The sequence below is a fragment of the Talpa occidentalis genome, unplaced genomic scaffold (genome assembly GCF_014898055.3).
Source record: "Talpa occidentalis isolate TD23 unplaced genomic scaffold, MPIMG_talOcc4v2.1 talOcc4.9, whole genome shotgun sequence".
Lineage (NCBI taxonomy): Eukaryota > Metazoa > Chordata > Mammalia > Eulipotyphla > Talpidae > Talpa > Talpa occidentalis.
This window is the reverse complement of record NW_023605305.1, coordinates 19,162,476-19,182,404: the sequence shown is the minus strand read 5'-3', so window position 1 is coordinate 19,182,404 and position 19,929 is coordinate 19,162,476. Positions and strand designations below refer to the sequence as shown.

Genomic DNA, 19,929 nt, shown 5'->3' with positions numbered 1-19,929 from the left:
AAGGCACATCCTTGTCTTCTGGTAAATGCCCAAATGTTGCCCTCTTTTTCTGGCAATTGGCAGCAAGTCAGGATGTGTGGAGGAGGGAGTCAGTTCTCTCTCTCCATTTTGGCCTGCAGTTTCTTAGGGACATGCCTGCCAGCCAAGCTGGAGTTGGAAGGGAAATCTCGAACAGATGGGGGTGCACGTGTAGGAGGAGAAAATAGCTGCTCCATCATCCTATTACTGCACCCCACCCCCAAACCAAGCTTGGGCTGCCTCACCACATAGGTATGCAGGCTGGTACTCGGTTAAAACAAAGGGTTTTCCCCTGTGGATGGGGCTGGGTGCTTTCCCAGGCCAAAGGAATGCAGTTCTTGTTTCTCCCCAAGGTAGGAGGGAAGCGAAGAGGAACTGCAGAAGCTGCTTGCTGCTGCGTGGTGTTCACAGCGGGCTGTGCGGGCTGTTAAAGGGATACCAGCAGTGGGCTGAAAGGTAGAGCAGTGACGCCATCAGCCAGCGAGCGAGCCAGTAAGTGGGGCACCTCGAATAGTCCTGTCCAGAGCCAGGAAGAGCCGGGAGAGAAAACCGGTGAAAGGAGAAACGTCAGGCCAAAGGCTGTTGGGCATGGTTCTGAGGGCAGAGTCCATCTTAGAAGCTGGGTGGGAAACTGGGACGTCAGCACACGGAATCCTACACCGGCTCTCAGAGAGGTACCTCCCAGCCCCTCTGCACCCCTCTGCGACAAGGGATGGAGAAGACCCCCCTCCTCCCCCAGCATCAGGTCTAGATAGCATCAGGTTCAGGGAGCACCGCCCCGGGGAGTTCCGTCTTCAGTTTATCTGTGCTTGTAGCCCACCAGCGGAGGGTGTGTGGGGAGAGCGGGGAGCTCTCCTCCTGGCCTAGATAAACTCCATTCCCTTTAATTACCTCTAGATTCTGTACCAACTGAGCTGCTCCTGAGTCAGCTGTAGCTGCGGAGTAGAGCCCTACGGCTGACTTGCGCTGTGGGCCTTTCTTCGCGCCTCACTCAGATCTGCAGGTTCCTCCTCACAGCTTGGGAAGGGCCTGGGCAAGTTCTCTTGACAGAGACCTGACTCGCAGGCCACAGGCAACCTGTGGGAGAACACTGGGCTGTGGCGGGAGACCCGCCTTGTCACCTAGCACCTCAGGCCTTTTACTCGGGAGTGGAGCCTCCTCAGAGGGCCCCTCCCCCGTGGCCCCCAGCAGCTGGATTTTCTTATCTGTCAGCTCTAAGGACAGGATTCCCTGACCCTTAGCCACCACCTAGAACAGAAGCCAGAGGTTTCCTCATAGGAACCGAGAGAAAGCGCAGACTGAGGGGAGCAAGAACTAGTGTTTCCACGGGGCAGAAAGCCTTTCCTCCTCCGAATCCTGGCCCTGGACCCCTAGATTCTCAGTGCGGAGCTCCTCTAGAATTCACTTTTTTTTTTTTTTTTAATTTATAGAGGCATGTTTTTATTTATTTATTTGTTTGTTTGTTTGTTTTGTTTATACAAGCACTGGGTACAGTCAGAAGCGCAGGAGGGTGAGAGAATTCACCAGAGCCAGAGTGGGGAGCAGAGCAGGCAGAAGGACCGAAGGACACTGCTGAGGGGAGCAGCGGGCGGCAGGAGAGGTCTGCGCGCCATGTGGGACCCTCCTCCGGTGGCCGGGGAGCAGCCGGGGATCGAACCGGCGCCGCAGAGGTCGCCGGCAGCCTCGCAACCCAGCGCTCAAGCGCTGCGCCACCGGGGAGGCCCTAGAATTCACTCTTAATTCACTCTGCAGCGATAGGCAACGCCTCGCCTCTCCAGTCATGTGAACGTTCAGCCTTGTCCTTTCCTCACTGACAGTTTTTGGGGTTTGCTTTTAAGAAGTAGCCTCAGAACAAAATTTTCTATAAATGGGACATCCCCGCCCACAGCCCACATCAAGCTCCATCAGGAAGATATTCCCAAACCCTCAACTGTGACTTGAAGTCAATCAAGTTAAAGATCTTTGTTTACAAATAATTCCTTAATGAAACCTTTCAGGACTACCACCCCGACCGCTTCAAAGGATGCCCAAAAGGTTCCATTTCATTTTCTCAATGGGCGCTGGGGAGGGTTAGACTCGGCCCACGGCGCGTTCCAGTTGTCACAGGGGGAGGACAGATGGGAGGATTGACAAGTCGGGGGCTTGTTCACTGTGGAATTCCACCACTGACCAGCTGATCCTGCCTCTGACAAGTGGAAATATTCTTCCTGACAGGTGCTGCCATACAAAGCAAGCACAGCCTAGGCTCGGTTTCGGAGTACCCGTTTTCTCTTGGAAAAGCATGACACCACCAAGAAAAGCAGGACACTTTGCCTTCTAGTTTTAAGTGGCTGGTTTTTTCTTCCTTTGGTAAAAGCTCAAAATGGGCTGGTGGGAGAGAAAATAAGCCCATTCCATTTCTTCTCACTTTCCCATCATGTCAGAGAATTCAGTCTGATCTCTAAAACCTTTGATTGCTCCAGTAATATACTGCTTGCTGAAACGGAAATAAGTAATTACTGAACAAAGGATCATTTACACCTGACAGGAACAAACTGGGATCTGTATAGGCCGAGTATCTCAGCTTCAGACGGAAATATCAAATAGCCGTGCATTTAGCAAATATATATTGCACCGTTTGCCCGGACTGTAGGACATATAATAGACAAAATTTATAGAACAGCTGGACGGAGAGCCTATCTAAACATGTTGCTACTTACTTTCTCAGCATGAGCTGAAATTTAAAGTGTTGGCTTACACTGGGAACAAGCTATTATTGACTTCTCTTTCATCCTTGCTCCTGGGGGGCAAGTCTAAGAAGCTTAGGCTCACAAAAGGGATCTAAGGAAGGTGGTGGTATCTCTGATATCTACCCACTTATCCAACATTCACCCCACATTCCAGGAGGAGTCAATTTCTAGAGAAGTTGGGTTAACCACCACCATGGATTCTGTACTAGCCATTCTGGTTGCTCACATCCCTTTCAAATGGACGACACCCCAGGGTACTCAGCTTCTTCTAAGCCAGCCCCAGCTCCGGAGAGGCAGAATGCAGAGGTCACTCACAGCCCCTGAAAAGAAGGAATGGAGGCCCTGAAAAGATCAGAATGCCAGTCTGATCAGGCTGAGCCACCTTCCCTGCAAAAACAGCAGCACAGTGATATTTCAGGCTCTCGTGTGTCAGGATCCTGACATGCACTATATGGAGCTGCAAATCCCAATCAATTTCAACATTTCTCAACTGCTGGAACGCCTTTTCAACACTGTAATTTACCCTCAAAAGAATAGGGAGCACGCACCCTCGCCTCCCCAGTACCACATTCTACTAACTGCCGCCCCCTCCCATACCCCACTACTAAGCTACCTACGCAAAGGGGGAAGGAACCCTCCTCAAAGCCCGCAACAGACGGCCACAGTACATATGCCACTGACAAGAACTTTTATTTCTTTTTAATGACATTAAACACAACTGCTACAAGGGAAAAAACATGATAAAGAGGAGGCACCAAACTTCAGTTTCATAATTGATCCTGACAATAACTCAAGTAAATCAGGGCCTGCATTAGATACAAAACTACAGGTTACATCAGGCTCTTAAACTCTGTAAACAGAACAGTTTTACTCTGCTTTGTCAAGACCTCTGTGGTGAGAATGTCATCATGGATGAAAGCTGGTAGACAGTTAATGCACATAACTGTTACTAAAAACAATACGGCAAGAATTCTACATGAAGTATTAGACTTACAGGCCAACACCAAATACGACACGAAGTTTTAAAAACATTAAAACTTCAGATTCTACCCACTACCATCTTTATGGCAAATACGCCTGATAATGAGTTTTCTTTGGCTTTGTTTTTTCTTCTTAAAGAATACCATGTTAACCACTAGAGAACAGTTCTCTCCTCCCCCAGTCCAACAGATTTAATTAAGCTGCTAAAGCTTTGGAAAAACAGAATTATTTGAGCGAAGAGGAAATGTGATTGTCACATTTTCTAGTTAACCCGTCACTCACTTTATTTGGCAAAGGCAGGGCTCCCAGTGCACACTCTGACTTAAATCCTCCTGTACCAGGAAGGCAGAAACATCAGTTTTAAATTTTTGCCACAGCAAAATGCTGTTCTTCCCCCTTGGGTTACCTGTGGGGAACTCAATAGCTGCAATGCTAGTTGTTCTAGCTACAATTAATTTTTACTATGCTAAGGCTCCAGAGTGGATGTTTGCATGTCATACTCCCTCAAGCTAATTTATGGAAACCTGGAGAAGTGACTGATGTAGTAAATGCCAATTATGTTCATTGAAATAATAGTTTTTGACTCTTGCCTTTGAACAGAACTTTGCATTTTGGTCCCAGAATCTAAACCAGTTGTTCAAGGAAAAGAACATCCTTGACTGGCTAACAATAGTAAACACTCAGGCACATCAATATAAATTGGTGGCCTCAATGAACAAGCTTTCCCCATGTCAGTTTCTAAAGCAGGATAGGATGTTTATGAAAGGTTACTCACATACAAAGATGGGCCAGTTAAACAACAAAACCAGACAGAGGCAGCTTGCTCATTAGCACAGGCTGTGCTACAGCAACTATGTACAACCTTCACAAAGAGTGACCAACAATAGTACTAATGTTGGCCTGCAAGATCTCCCAAAAGCTATCTAGAGCTTTAGGTAAAGAGAGAATAACAAACTCTTAAGACATCCATAAAGACAGCTACACAGGCTGTGAACTTGGATTCGAATACCAAACCTTAAGATCCGGCAATGTTTTTTGTGCACAAGCTTAGTCAGGAGCTTTGTGAAACTGTGCATCCAAAGTCTGACCAAATGAAAAGAAGGTAACATCTAGGATGTAAAGGCACCTGCTGTTAACTAACAATGGAAACAAAAGAGTGCCTCTCTGAAATGTCTCTCACAGGATGGATGGAGGCTTTCTGACTAACTCATCAACTCATCCTCGAAATTGGGGTATAGTAGATAAAGTGAAGACCAACTGACCCCTCAGTGGCATGAACTTTCTGGCCTGTTAGAGTCTAGACTTTGGGTAGGTAGCTCTTCAATAAAGAGAGCGGGGAGGCTGTTCTCAAGAGGCAATCAGTGTCTAACAAGACACAGGAATACTCTGGTGGACTCCGAAGGTTTAGTAGTCACTGGGGAGAAAAGGAAAATCCTTAAAGAAGGCAAAGAAGATAATCAGTCACAAGACTACAAATCAACAAGGCTTTCTCAGTAGTCTTGTGTCAGTCAGAGTTAAGATGCAGAAAGACTTGTAAACACTATTGTGAAAATAAATTTAGTGTAGAATGAAAAAAGGTAAAAATAAAGGCAACTAAATAGGCACGAAAAAGAGAACATAAGATTTGCACTGTTAATCTGTCCTTTCGACAGGATTTTTGTCCTGCTCCATCCCACTTCAAATGTCCTGAATTACCAACTTAAAATTTCTGACAGTATTTTCAGAAATTCAAATAAAAAAGTAAGAGGGGCTGTTAAAAGTGACTTACATCCATGTATAAGTTGTTGGCAATAATTACCACTGGTTTGCAGTCTAATAATCTCTTCCTTATAGGAGAATAAAAAGTGGTTTCTGTTGGGCACCAGAATTATCCACTTCACCTCTGTATAGAAGTGGTGTCTTGCTTCTGCCTGGGTGTTTTAGCTTAATGTTGGCTTTCAAGACAGACAGACAGACACACACATACATACACATAGACACAGATAGACACACACACACACCCCACAGACCTTGGACAAAAATTTTCAAGTCAGCACTGGAGATTTTCCAAAAAGTGACAAATTCTTTAAATAAAAATCTTGTGAAAATAAAATTCAAAATCTACAAAGCACAAAACAGCAGATGATGATGAAACGCTGCTCTGGACAGGACCATGGATAAAGACCTTCACTGCTGATGAGATGAGACAAAAGGACTGCACGGGAAATCTGTGAGACGCTGGAAACGATGGTGGCTTCGTTCATTCCTATCAACCCACTGAGTCAGGCTGTATCTCTGCAGAGGGTCCTGTCGGAACCGGGCATAGTTTCTATCAGGAGGGAAAATAAAAATAGGAAAGATGAGGGTTTCAACTGGGATGGCTATTTGTATACAAAAGAGACCAACACAACTATTTTAAGGATATCTTTACTTTTGAAACTAGCTATCAATTTTATATTTTGATCCTCACAGTTTTAGAAATATGACACTATTTTAGTTATAGGAAAGATACATTACAAAGATTATTTACTTCCAACTCCCAAAGCTACGTAATTCCATACAAGTATTATGGTGATATATGCCATATACATAAATGTTCTAAGAAATGCATAATAATATAATGTTTAAGTAGGAAAAATATTCTCTACTTCTAGAAACATTCTGAACAGGATCTATATTTCATCACTTGCAACAGACCTGTACCTCCAGCAGGACCTCAGGGTCTGACACAGCTTAAAAGATTGCTCAGGACACAGTAGTTAAAATTAGAATAAAATTCTCAGAGAAGCTAAGTCATCATGTGAGTATCACATTGTAAGTTTAGAGACTGAACAATTAACAGCACAGATTCAAAGTAAAGTTTCTTGAGAGTCTCCTGCTGGGCTAGGTTTCTGAACTGAATGCTCTGAGATAATATGAGCCCATTCTCAATTCCAGCTGTTACTAATAAGCATTTGGGAAATTTTGAGCAAAGGAGAGAATATGACTTTTGTTATAAAAGAAATCTCTTTGGTCACTGAATTGAGAACATTTAGAAAAGCAAGGAAGCTGGGAAGACTATTTACGAGACTTGCAATAACCCAGGTGAAAATGATGAGAAATGGTCAGGTTTTAGATATATTTTGTATGTGGAGTTTAGAGTTTATAGCATTTGCTAACAGAACATAAGGTAAGACTGAATATAGGGTGAGAAAGAAAAAGTCAAAGATGAATCCAAAGTTTCTGAGTAACTAGATAAAAATAACTGAATAAGTCTACAAACAACACTCTCAAAAATAAAGAAGATTTTAGAACCAGAAAGGTCTTTGACATCAGTTAGTCCAACATCTTAATTTTACTGATGTGAAGATGAGAAGTGATTTGATCAAAATCAGATAGCTAGTTAAAAATTGCAAAGCTAGTATTAAGACCTAGAGTTAGAAAAGGGATGTCAAATACCAAAGAGCACCTGCACCCTTATGTTTATAGCAGCACTATTTACAATAGCTAAGCTTTGGAAACAACCCAAATGCCCAAAAATAGATGACTGGATCAAGAAGATGTGGTACATATACACCATGGAATATTACTCAGCATTCAAAAAGATAAGCACATGCAATTTGCAGCAACATGGATGGCGCTGGAAGGGATCATGCTCAGCAAAATAAGCCAGAAAGAAAAAGAAAAATACCGTATGGTCTCACTCATAGCAGGAATCTAGAAAACTTAAATAAGGGACCAGGAAAAAGAATAACTATAAGAAAGAAAATATCAAAATTGACAAACAACTATGAACCAGACACACTCTATGGGGATGGGGGGGCGGGGAAAGGAGGGCTTGGGGTCAAAATAAGGGGGTTGTATCTGCAGCGCCGGTTTGATCCCCGGCTGCTCCCTGGCCACCAGAGGAAGGTCCCACATGGTGTGCAGACCTCTCCTGCCGCCCGCTGCTCCCCTCAGCAGCGTACTTTGGTCCTTCTGCCTGTTCTGCTCCCCGCTCTGGCTCTGGTGAATTCTCTCACCCTCCTGTGCTTCTGACTGTACCCAGTGCTTGTATAAATAAATAAATAAATCTTTAAAAAAAAAAAAAAAAAAAAAAAAAAAAGGAGGTTGTAATTGTATGGGGAATATAAAAAATAAAATTTAAATTAAAAAAAAAAGGGATGTCAATCCAGTTTAGTCCATTAAACTTTACTATTTCTTTTTCTACCTCTGAAATTGAACAACAATTATAACACCAACTCCCCAATATATTTCCTCCTATAGCCAATTCTACCCTCTTGATCCTCCTTCTAGTCACCCACTCACCGCTTGGTGAGGTCTGAAGGATGTTGCCATTGTTGGTTCTGTAGATGATAAACTTGATCCATCAAGGCATTACGCTCCCCCACAGAACCTGTAATACAGAGGGAACAGTGGTTAGGAAGCATGTCAATCATGGTTAAAGAATTCTTTCAGGGAAAGAAAACAGGCACTGGTCATAATAGTAACTATCTATGATAATCACAAGCAGTCAGCACAAAAACTCCAAGCCAGAGAGGGGAGCCTGGTCTTGGATGATGATGAGATAATGATGATGTATAAGATGGTGAGGAAGCAGTAGTGACAGTCATCACTCATTCATTCAACATTAGCACCAAAAATGTGTGAGGAACTTTACTGATCCTTAGAATATGGATGTGGACAAGACACTAATACCTATTCACAATGAAGTTATATAGGAGACAGGTAAATCCAAAATTCGTGTGATAAGGGCAGTGACGGAAGAAATACGGGCTGTTATGCAAGCACGGAGCCAGGAGGGTGAAGGTTAGAGAAAGTCTCTTCCAGAAGAAGTAAACTATAAGCAGATATCTAGAGAATATATAGTAGTGAAGGAAAGAGAGGTGGGAGGCTGGGGTGTCTAAGAGGAATAGCTGATACAAAGGCTCAGAGACACAACAGCAAAATATATTCAATAAACAAGAGAAGTTGAGACTGGGGGACTTTTCTAAACAAGAAAAATTGTTGGATGTAATTTCTCATATACCGACAAGGTGCTAGGTGTTTATATATTATCTTACTTAAAACAAATCTTATATGGAGATAGACTTTGTCATTAACATCATTTTAGAGATGGGAAAGTGGCCCAGTGATGTAAACTTGCTTCAGTGCTTATTAAATCAGACTCAAAACTAGTTCCATGCCTTTGCCACTATTTGATAGTGCTAATTTTGCACATAAGGGCTGAGCTAAAGCTCAGGTTAATGTTAATTTACAAAGATTTTTCAAACCCGGTGATAACCAATCATTCATTTATAGTGAAGTGTTTTACTAAACACATCGGTATATATATAAACCATGAATATATAGTATTCAGCAGAAATTTCTTCTAATCATGAGCTAATACTTTTCAGAAAAATTTACAGATTCATTACATTAAAAGTTTCTGTGTGGGGGGCCTGTCTCCCTGGTGGCCTAGGAGTCAAGTCTCAGGGCTATCACCTCTGAAGCCTGAGTTGGATCCCTACCCAGAGAGATAACCCACATAGCGTAGCAGACCATGTCTCATCTGCTGCTCCCCTTAGCAGTGTATTTCAGTAAATCTGCCTGTTCTGCTCCCCACTCTGTCTCTGGTGAATGCTCTCAACACTGCACCTCTGGCCTACACCCCAATTCTTCTGTACACAAATAAATAAATCTTTAAAAAAAAAAGTTTGGTGCCTCCCTGGTGGCACAGCGGGCTGAGCACAGTGCTGTGAAGCTGTCCGTAGCTTCTGCAGTGCAGGTTCGATTCCCAGCCGGCCAGGAAGATACCCACATGGCTCGGCAGACCTCTCCTGTCTTGCCTGCTGCTCCCTTCAGCAGTGTATTTCAGTAAATCTGACTGTTCTGCTCCCACTCTGTCTCTGAATCCTCTCACCCTCCCGCGCCTCTGACCTGTACCCCAGTTTTTGTATAACTAAATCTTAAAAAAAAAAGTTTGTGATTAAAATTAAAAAATACAACCAAGGATAAAAGATAATTAACCAAATGAAAACTCTATTTGAAACATATATGATGGCAGGTTCAATGTCCTTACTCTACAAAAGTAAGCCTGAACAAAAGAGGTAAAGGACATGAATAGATAATTCATAGAAGTAATATAAGTAATCAATAAACATACTGAAAAGATGTTCAATAATCTCAGTAATACGGAAAGAAAACATATTAATTGCACTCCTTGAGAAGGAAATATAAATCAGAAATGAGTTTCCCCTTTAAAAAGAGAAGCATTTTTTGATCGGAAAATCCTTTACCTGCTGGATTATTATGCTAAAATAAAAGATTTTGATCCAAATTTCCTTTCCTCTGCCCTCATATCATTAGCACCCTACTTCCTCCACCCTCCCCACAAGTACATTTCAGTGTGTGTGTGGAGGAAGGGTGTGGCAGAGTATAAGCAGCTTTGTAAAGAGTTCAAGATACATTTCTCTTGCCAGAGCGTCACCAAAGTAAGGCTGATGAGATATGTTAATTCTGGTGTCCAATCTCAAAATGGAACAAGAATATATGTAGGCTATGTTCTTCAGCTCACTAAACTCTTACCACCTGATTCTATAAAACTGCCAATGGGGAATAAAGATATACTACAAACCTATAAAACCTCTTTAAACTTAAAGGAGACTGGTCAATTTGGCTCAAGGAGGCTTCAAATATTCAAATAGGAGGAGTCAGGGCCTCTGTGGTGGCGCAGCAGGTTGAGCACAGCGCTGTGAAGCTGTCCGCAGCCTACGCAGCACCAGTTCAATTCCCGACCGGCCAGGGAGAATCCCACATGGCGACGCAGAACCCTCCTGTCTCACCCGCTGCTCCCCTCAGCAGTGCTTTCGGTCCGTCTGCCTGTTCTGCTCCCCGCTCTGTCTCTGGTGAATCCTCTCACCCTCCCGTGACTCTGGCCTGTACCCCAGCACTTGTATAAATAAAAAGATATCTTAAAAAAAAACAACAGAAGTCAAAATCTAACAGTAGCAACTTACATGGAACACCACTGATTTTTACTGAATGTTCAAAGCACGTTACGTGTATTAAACTCATTTATTTCTTTTTTTTTAAATGATTACCATTTTATTTTTATTTATTTATTTTTAAAGATTTATTTATTTATTTATACAAGCACTGGGTACAGTCAGAAGCGCAGGAGGGCGAGAGAATTCACTAGAGCCAGAGCAGGGAGCAGAGCAGGCAGAAGGACCGAAGTACACTGCTGAGGGGAGCAGCAGACGGCAGGAGAGGTCTGCGCACCATGTGGGACCCTCCTCCGGTGGCTGGGGAGCAGCCGGGGATCGAACCGGCGCCGCAGAGGCTGCGGGCAGCTTCACAACCCAGTGCTCAACCGCTGAGCCACCGGGGGGGCCCTAAACTCATTTATTTCTTACAACAATCCTATGACATATTTCCCCCATTTTAGAGATGAAGAGGCTGAGGCCAAGAGTTCAGTAATTTGCCAAAGGTCACATAGCAAGCAACAGCACCTGAATTACAATACTATAACACCATCGAAAGGTGGAGTTTCCTTAAAAATGTTTCTGCAACTGATAATTTCATAATTGGGATTAGAAAGCAAAAACCATATTGCATCTGTCTTTTGTATACCCAGTTGGTACCTAGCACAGTGATGAGTAAACAGGGTTCAATAATTAGGTCTCAGCTCATGCAACAAGAAATGTTAGCTTTATGGGCCTCCCCGGTGGCGCAGCGGTTGAGTGCTGGGTTGCGAAGCTGCCCGCAGCCTCTGCGGCGCCGGTTTGATCCCCAGCTGCTCCCTGGCCTCTGGAGGAGGGTCCCACATGGTGCGCAGACCTCTCCTGCTGCCCGCTGCTCCCCTCAGCAGTGTACTTCGGTCATTCTGCCTGCTCTGCTCCCCGCTCTGGCTCTGGTGAATTCTCTTGCCCTCCCGCGTGTCTGACTATACCCAGTGCTTGTATAAATAAATAAATAAATAAATCTTAAAAAAAAAAAAAAAATGTTAGCTTTAATTAGCTCAAAGCACCAAGAACTTACTGATAGACTAACCTATATGATTAATAAGATTTAACAATCTAGAAATAATGGGAGCTAACATTTATCAAGCATTTATTAGACACTTTACTAATTGCTTTAATGTATCCTATCTTTTAATCTTAACCAACAAGGCAAATATCATAATCTCGATTTTATCTGTGAATAAACTGAAGCTTAGAAAAGATACTCATTTATCACCTAGAAAATCAGAAAGTCAGGATTCAACGCCATGTGGGGCCAATAATCCAAAAACCTTATTTCAGCTCATAGCTTCAATCTCTTCTTCCTCCAAATTTAGACATGCTAACAAGAATGGAAACATTTTAATTTTCTCTTCCCTTCATAGTCTCTAACAGATGGATTTTCTTGGACCAACAATCAGTATCCTGGTTTTATTTTAAGTTGTAGCTTAAAGGTGGTGAAGACTGTCCTTTGTTTTATGGCTAAGAATGAAATTTATCTAAGAATGAAATTAGGAAGATAAAACCCTCCACATTTCAGGAATGATATCAGTAATTCACCTAAACCGTAATGTATAGGTCTGTAGCTGACTGGTTTTGGGGAAAATCCACTCTAATGACTGTCCTTCATAAAAGTGAATCAACTGTTATAAAAGAAGAGGAATGAATAATGCTTGCTATGCCAATTGCCGTTCTGACAGGTTTCATAGGTCACCATATGTTTATATCATATGCCCCTACTCAATCAAGTGCGGCAGGTGACCCAAGAACACAGAATCTCTTCAATGGCTAAGAGGTAAACTGGCACCAATGATCACTGAGTCAATCAGATATTCTCCTTTGAATGTGAATTTCGGTAATAAGAAGAAGTGAGAGAAGAGCATACAACAGGACTCTAGGAGAGGAGAGACACTTGAGAGAGCAAACAGAGCGCAGCAGAAGCGCTAGCCATGGAGATATAATATTATAAGTAGTAGAATCACTTGAAATCAGCAGGGAAAACCTGAAGAGGGAACAAAGGCACCCTTTTCCAGTTGGGTGTGGGGTCTGGCTCTATGGCTCATTCTTTTTTTTTTTTTAAATATTTACTTATGCATCCAAGAGCTGGGGTATAGGCGAGAGGTGTGGGGGGTGAGAGGATTCACCAGAGACAGAGTGGGGAACAGAACAGGCAGATTGACCAAAGTACACTGCTGAGGGGAGCAGAGGGCAAGTCAGGAGAGGTCTGCTGCGCCGTGTGGGTTGTTCCATGGCCAGCCGGGGATAAAACTCATGCTGCAGAGGCTGCATACAGTTTCATAGGTTGTATCTTAACTGGTTGCACCACCAGGGAGGACCCCTAAGGCTCATTCTTTTAATAAAAGTCCTGGCTATGTTGTTGGACATCTAATTTTCATCTTTTCCTACAGTCCTTAAACTCAGTTACGTTAAAGGAAATCACAGTGTCTTTATCCCATGTAACTATAAAAACCTTTCCAAGAGGGCCTCCCCGGTGGCGCAGCGGTTGAGCGCTGGGTTGTGAAGCTGCCCGCGGCCTCCGCGGTGCCGGTTCGATCCCCAGCTGCTCCCCGGCCACCAGAGGAGGGTCCCACATGGCGCGCAGACCTCTCCTGCCGCCCGCTGCTCCCCTCAGCAGTGTACTTCGGTCCTTCTGCCTGCTCTGCTCCCCTCTCTGGCTCTGGTGAATTCTCTCACCCTCCCGCGCTTCTGACTGTACCCAGTGCATGCATAAACAAACAAACAAACAAATAAATAAAATAAATGAAACATGCCTCTTAAAAAAAAAAAAAACTTTAAAAAAAAAAAAAAAAAAACCTTTCCAAGAAAGGGGGGAAAAGGTGTTAGAGATGTAGGCTACTACTTTTATTTTTTTATTTTTTATTTTTTTAAAGATTTATTTATTTATTTATACAAGCACTGGGTACAGTCAGAAGCGCGGGAGGGTGAACAAATTCACCAGAGCCAGAGTGGGGAGCAGAGCAGGCAGAAGGACTGAAGTACACTGCTGAGGGGAGCAGCGGGCGGCAGGAGAGGTCTGTGTGCCATGTGGGACCCTCCTCCAGTGGCTGGGGAGCAGCAGGGGATCGAACTGGCGTTGCAGAGGCTGCGGGCAGCTTTGCAACCCAGCACTCAACCGCTGCGCCACCGGGGAGGCCCTAGGCTACTACTTTTATAAATAGATTAGTAAATTAGTAAGAGAAGTAAGAATGAAAATGTGTCACTTTAGGTCAACAAAACTAAAAACACTTGACTGTTTTTGCAGATAAGGCAAAATAACAAAAGATAGAAATAGGAATTATGTAACTCATTTTTGAAGTGGTATATTGGATAGCAGATAAAGTAATACACAAATGTCATCAACAACAATGCCAAATGCAGGATCAGAATTTACATAACCATCTTCAGTAAAAATCAAAGCAGAGACTCCTACTTCTAGTCACAGAGTAGGGGAATGCAAACTTCCATGAGTAGGGAAATGTAACCTCCCACTGTAAGCATCTATAACTGGACAAAAGATACAAAACAACTGTTTTCAGACTGCTCAGAATTGTGATCTCAAAGGAAAGGTAACAACTGAGAAGAAATGTCTTATGAGCCTGTAATTTTTCCAACTAAAAAGGTTTTAAAATTGAAAGCCAGGGCCTCCCCGGTGGTGCAGTGGTTGAGTGCTGGGCTGCGAAGCTGCCCGCAGCCTCTGCAGGGCCGGTTCCATCCCTGGCCACCGGCAAGGGTCCCACATGGCACACAGACCTCTCCTGCCGCCTCTTTTCCTTAATAAACTTGTAAAAATAAAAAAACAAAAAAGGTAGGAAGAAAGAATTACAAAGTTGCACAAAGAAATTGTTGGGTGTGTATAATGTTTATCTTAACAGCAATTTCATGAATGTATACATGTCAAAACTTAACAAACTGTACATTTTATTTTATTTATTTATTTTTAAAAGATTTATTTATTTATTTATACAAGCACTGGGTACAGTCAGAAGAGTGGGAGGGTGAGAGAATTCACCAGAGCCAGAGCAGGGAGCAGAGTAGGCAGAAGGACCGAAGTACAGTGGTGAGGGGAGCAGCCGGTGGCAGGAGAGGTCTGCGCGCCGTGTGGGACCCTCCTCCTGTGGCTGGGGAACAGCCGGGGATCGAACTGGCGCTGCAGAGGCTGTGGGCAGCTTCGCAACCCAGCGCTCAACCACTGCGCCACCAGGGAGGCCCCAACTATACATTTTAAAAGTATGTAGCTTATTGTACTTCAATTGTAACTTAAATAAGAAAAAATGTTTTGAGATAAGTTAATTGAAAAAGAATATGAAATGAAAAGGGAACAAAACAGGAAAGAAGTCTTAAAAATCATAAATGTGAATGTGAAAAATCAATAAAAGGATAGAAAATATTGGGTCTCCCTGGTGGTATAGGAGTTAAAGTCTCAGCACTATCAAGCTATCAGCAGCCACTGTGGCATGAGTTCTATCCCTGCCCAGGGAGTTAACCCACATGGCGCAGCAGACCTCTCCTGCCTTGCCGGCTGCTCCCCTCAGTAGTGTATTTCAGTGGATCCATCTATTCTGTTCCCCTCTCTCTATAGTGAATCCTCTCACATCCCACACCTCTGGCCTATACCCCAGTCATTGTATGCATAAATAAATAAAATCTTTAAAAAAAATCAGGGCCTCCCTGGTGGCGCAGCAGTTGAGTGCTGGGTTGTGAAGCTGCCCACGGCCTCTGCAGCGCCAGTTTGATCCCTGGCTGCTCCCCGGCCACCGGAGGAGGGTCCCACATGGCGCACAGACCTCTCCTGCCGCCCGCTGCTCCCCTCAGCAGTGTACTTTGGTCCTTCTGCCTGCTCCGCTCCCTGCTCTGGCTCTGGTGAATTCTCTTGCCCTCCCATGCTTCTGACTTTACCCAGTACTTGCATAAATAAATAAATAAATCTTTAAAAAAAAAAATAAATCCTTGGAGGCTTAATATCTAACTCTTCTTTAAAAGAGAGTATAGGGCCTCCCTGGTGGCGCAACAGTTAAAGACAGTGCTATCAAGCTATCTCCCACTGCAGCATGAGTTCGATCCCCAGCCGGCCAGGAAGCAGTCCACACGGTGCAGCAGACCTCTCCTGCCTTGCCTCCTTCTCCCCTCAGCAGTGTATTTCAGTAAATCCTCCTGTTCTACTCCCCACTCTCTCTGGTGAATCCTCTCAGCCCTCCACACCTCTGGCTTACACCCTAGTTCTTGTATGCATAAATACATAAATCTTTAAAAAATAAATAAATAAAAAGAGAGTATATGAGGAAATAAAAGAAATTTAGCAAATTCTCAGAATAGAGATTAAAAGGCCCTCTAGGTACCTAGTAGTAACAAAGAAGGGGAAAAACACCTGCACCAAGACATTTCAATAATTAGTACAAAATTTCATAATACAATGGATAAAGAGAAGATTCTAAGAACTTCCAGAGAGAAAAAGACAGTTCACATACAAAGGAGTAAAAATTAAACAAAAGACTTAAATAGCAACACTGGATGTATGTCTTCAAAGTTCTGAGGAAAAATAATCTAATTTAGAATTCTATACCAAACTATCAGTCAAGTATGAAAACAGAAAAGATATTTTCAGATGAAGAAAGACCCCCTCAACTTATCCCCTATGGACTCAGAAAATTTTCAGAGAATGTGCTTCCCTAAAACAAAAGATCAAGAATGAGGAAGAAATGGGATCCAGAAAATAAGATTTAACCCAGAATGGCAACAAAGGGAAACTGTAGGATGACGGTTCTGTAGCAGGGCTAGAGAACAAGCAGTGCGCACTGGCACAGATGAACAGAAGGTTCTAGGAAGAAAGTCTCAAGAAAAATATTTAAAGGAATTGATAAGAATATTGGGTACATTTGAGTATTTTCAGAGGGACGGGGGAACACTGGTGAGGATATAAGTTGCATATGCAAAAAATTAAGGAAAAATTTATTTGAGGTTTTAAAAAAATGAGATAATTAACTCCAGACAATGAATTCAAGAAAGAAAATGAAACCACAGTATACTACAGTACAGTACTTGTATTGGCAGTGAACGATATTTACGTAGTTGTAGTACAATAAATAGTGAGAACTAACAACCATGACAAAGGCTACTACAAAAAAACCCTATAAAGTTCAACAGTTGGCAAGGATATAGAGAAAGTGGAACTGTTGGTAGGATTGTAAAGTGCAATCACTCTAGAGCAGTATAGATGTTCCTCAAAAAATTAAAAAATAGACCTACCATATGATTTAGCAATCCACCTCTGGGTGTATATCAACATGAACTGAAAGGGGAGGGAATGTGTTCTTACACAAGGGACTACTGGTGATGGTGCACGGGTGACTTGGTGATGGGAATTTTGCGGGGACTACACCTGAAAAGAGAAACCATGCATTGTACAAAAAGGAGGAACAATGTAAAATATATATAAAACAAAACAAAACAAAACAAAAAAAAAGAACTGAAAGCAGGGTCTTAAAGAAATGCATATACCCATGTACGTAAGCAGCACTATTCATAATAGTCAAAAGGAGGGCCTCCCTGGTGGTGCAGTGGGTTGAGCACTGTGCTGTGAGGCTGTCTGCAGCCTCTGCAGCACGGGTTCAATTCCTGGCCAGCGAGGGAGAAAACCATATGGCGCGGCAGACCTCTCACACCCCGCACCTCTGACCTGTACCCTAGTTCTTATATGCATAAATAAATCTTTTTTTTTTTTAAGATTTATTTATTTATTTATACAAGCACTGGGTACAGTCAGAAGCGCGGGAGGGTGAGAGAATTCACCAGAGCCAGAGTAGGCAGAAAGACCGAAGTACACTGCTGAGGGGAGCAGCAGGCGGCAGGAGAGGTCTGCGCACCGTGTGGGACCCTCCTCCAGTGGCCGTGGAGCAGCTGGGAATTGAACCAGCGCTGCAGAGGCTGCGGGCAGCTTCACAACCCAGCGCTCCATCGCTGCGCCACCGGGGAGGCCCTGAATAAATAAATCTTAAAAAAAAAAAAAAAGAGGAGCAGGGGCCTCCCTGGTGACACAAGGGGTTAAGTCTCAGCACTATGAAGTTACCTGCAGCCACTGCAGCATGAGTTCAATCCCCAGCCAGCTGATCCACATGGCACAGCAGACAGTTCCTGGCTCACCCGTTGCTCCCCTCAGCAGTGTTTTTCAGTCAATCTACCCGTTCTGCTCCCTGCTCTGGTGAATCCTCTCACAGCCCCTTCCGTGCCCCCACTGCACCTGTGGCCTACACCCCTGCTCTAGCATGCATGAATAAAATAAATCTTTAAAAAAAAAGATGAATGCGGTCACCTCAAAAGACACAGGAGCCCATTTGACAGAGTTCTCCATTGGTCAAATTTGTGGCAAATTTGAGTATGAAAAAGAATAATGATTTTAACACAACGATTTTTAAAAATCCATGAGGAGGGCCTCCCTGGTGGCACAAGGGGTGAAGACGCAACCTATGAGGCTGTCCACAGCCTCTGCAGCACGAGTTCGATCCCCGGCAGGAGAGGGAACAACTCACATGGCACAGCAGACCTCTCCTGACTCGCCCGCTGCTCCCCTCAGCAGTTTACTTCGGTCAATCTGCCTATTCTGTTCCCCACTCTGTCTCTAGTGAATCCTTTCACCCCGCACACTTCTCGCCTGTACCCCAGCTCTTGTATGCATAAATCAATCTTAAAAAAAAAAAAAATCCATGAGGTAATAGTGATATTTTAAAAATACAGAACAGGGGGCCTTCCTGGTGGTGCAGGGGTTAAAGACAGCACTATCAAGCTATCACCAGCCACTGCAGCACGACTCTGATCCCCGGTTGGCCAGGGAGCAACCCACATGGCGCAGCAGACCTCTCCTGACTCACCCGCTGCTCCACTTCAGCAGTGTATTTCAGTAGATCTGCCTGTTCTGCTCCCCACTCAGTGAATCCTCTCACTTCCCGCACCTCTCTGGCCTGCACCCCAGTTCTTGTATGCATAAATAAACAAATCTTTAAAAAAATACAGAATAATGTTAGCTAATAATTGTAGAAGAAATAACGTATTTAGAAAATGAACTCTTTCTACACAACTTGATGCAAATTCAGGCAAGGATCATCAGTGAATGCTCAAAAACCATTAGGTAAACACTGTTGTGGAAGAGGATATTCCTAAATTACCAAAGTCACAGGATTACCACAGATAATTTACTAATTGCAAAGCAGGAAATGAACCTTACAATGGAAGAATGTGGTAGCTAACAATTTAACAACATGATCAAACTTAACACCGCTATTACAACAACCTATCATTAGACAATGCCTCCTAATTTGATACAGGATGAATATACAACAGTACCTATGAATTGTTCCAGCCAAAAAAATCCTTCATCTGAATCTAATCCCTCCTCTAAAGCCATCTTCCAGTTTACAGAAAATAAAGGGATGGAAGAACAAGTTAAAAGACACAACAGAAGAAACAACTGGACAGAGTGCAGCAAGTGAAACAATCTATAAAACAAGTCATCTAGATTAAGAGGGACTAAGGACACAACAACTAAACACAAAACTAATTAGATCCTGTTTGAACAAATTTACAGGACATTTTTGAACCTGGGGAAACTGGAATATGGACTAGGTATCAGATGATTTTAAGTTATGATTAAATATAAATTGCCAGTAAACATACAGAAAGTATTTAATCAAATTACTAAAACAGAGTATGTTAAAATGCACCTATCAACTTGGTGACAAAAATTAACAATTTTTGGAGGCAGGACAATCTGGTAACATGTAACGAAAGTTTTAAAAATATTTATATACTTTACCCAGCAATTCCACTTCTAGGCATTCATCCTATAGAAATAAGAGTTGTACAGAAACATTTATTGACCAGAATGTTCTTCACTGCAGTATTGCTAATGAAAATGGACACAACCTAATTATTCAAGCTGGAATAAAAATTATGTAATACTTTTAAAGATTAAAAATCTTAATGAGATATTTAACATGGAAAGGTCCTTAAAATATGTATTGTGAATGGAAATGTGATCCGAAAGGGCAGAACTAGGAACTACCATTTGAAATTATAGGGCAGCAGAGTCTGGTTCAAAGTAAAGAGTAAGTTTCTAACAATAAGAATTTTCTAAACAATGAATGTTCTGCTTCATCAGGTAATGAATAATGAGTTTTGCATTATTAGAACTCTAAGCAAAGGCTGAATAGTCACCTGGCAAAGATATACAGAAGAGATTTATTTATTAAAGAGAAGATCTTAATGGTCCT

The 19,929-nt window shown here is 42.9% G+C and overlaps 1 protein-coding gene across 5 annotated transcripts in view; it reads right to left on the bottom strand.

Moving 5' to 3' along the window:
- Window positions 1-3,400: 3,400 nt before the first annotated feature.
- S100PBP (S100P binding protein) overlaps window positions 3,401-19,929 on the bottom strand; it is a 36,087-nt gene continuing 19,558 nt past the window's right edge. For 4 of the 5 annotated variants that reach the window (XM_054691640.1, XM_037498829.2, XM_037498831.2 and 1 more), the window contains exons 6-7: window positions 7,995-8,082; window positions 3,402-6,036 (exon numbers count right to left, since the gene is read on the bottom strand). In XM_054691640.1, the coding sequence (XP_054547615.1) occupies window positions 5,895-6,036; window positions 7,995-8,082 (230 nt within the window). In that variant the 3' untranslated portion in view covers window positions 3,402-5,894. Of the gene's footprint in view, window positions 6,037-7,994; window positions 8,083-19,929 lie in introns of all 5 variants that reach the window. The other variant, XM_037498832.2, reaches the window with a different exon arrangement.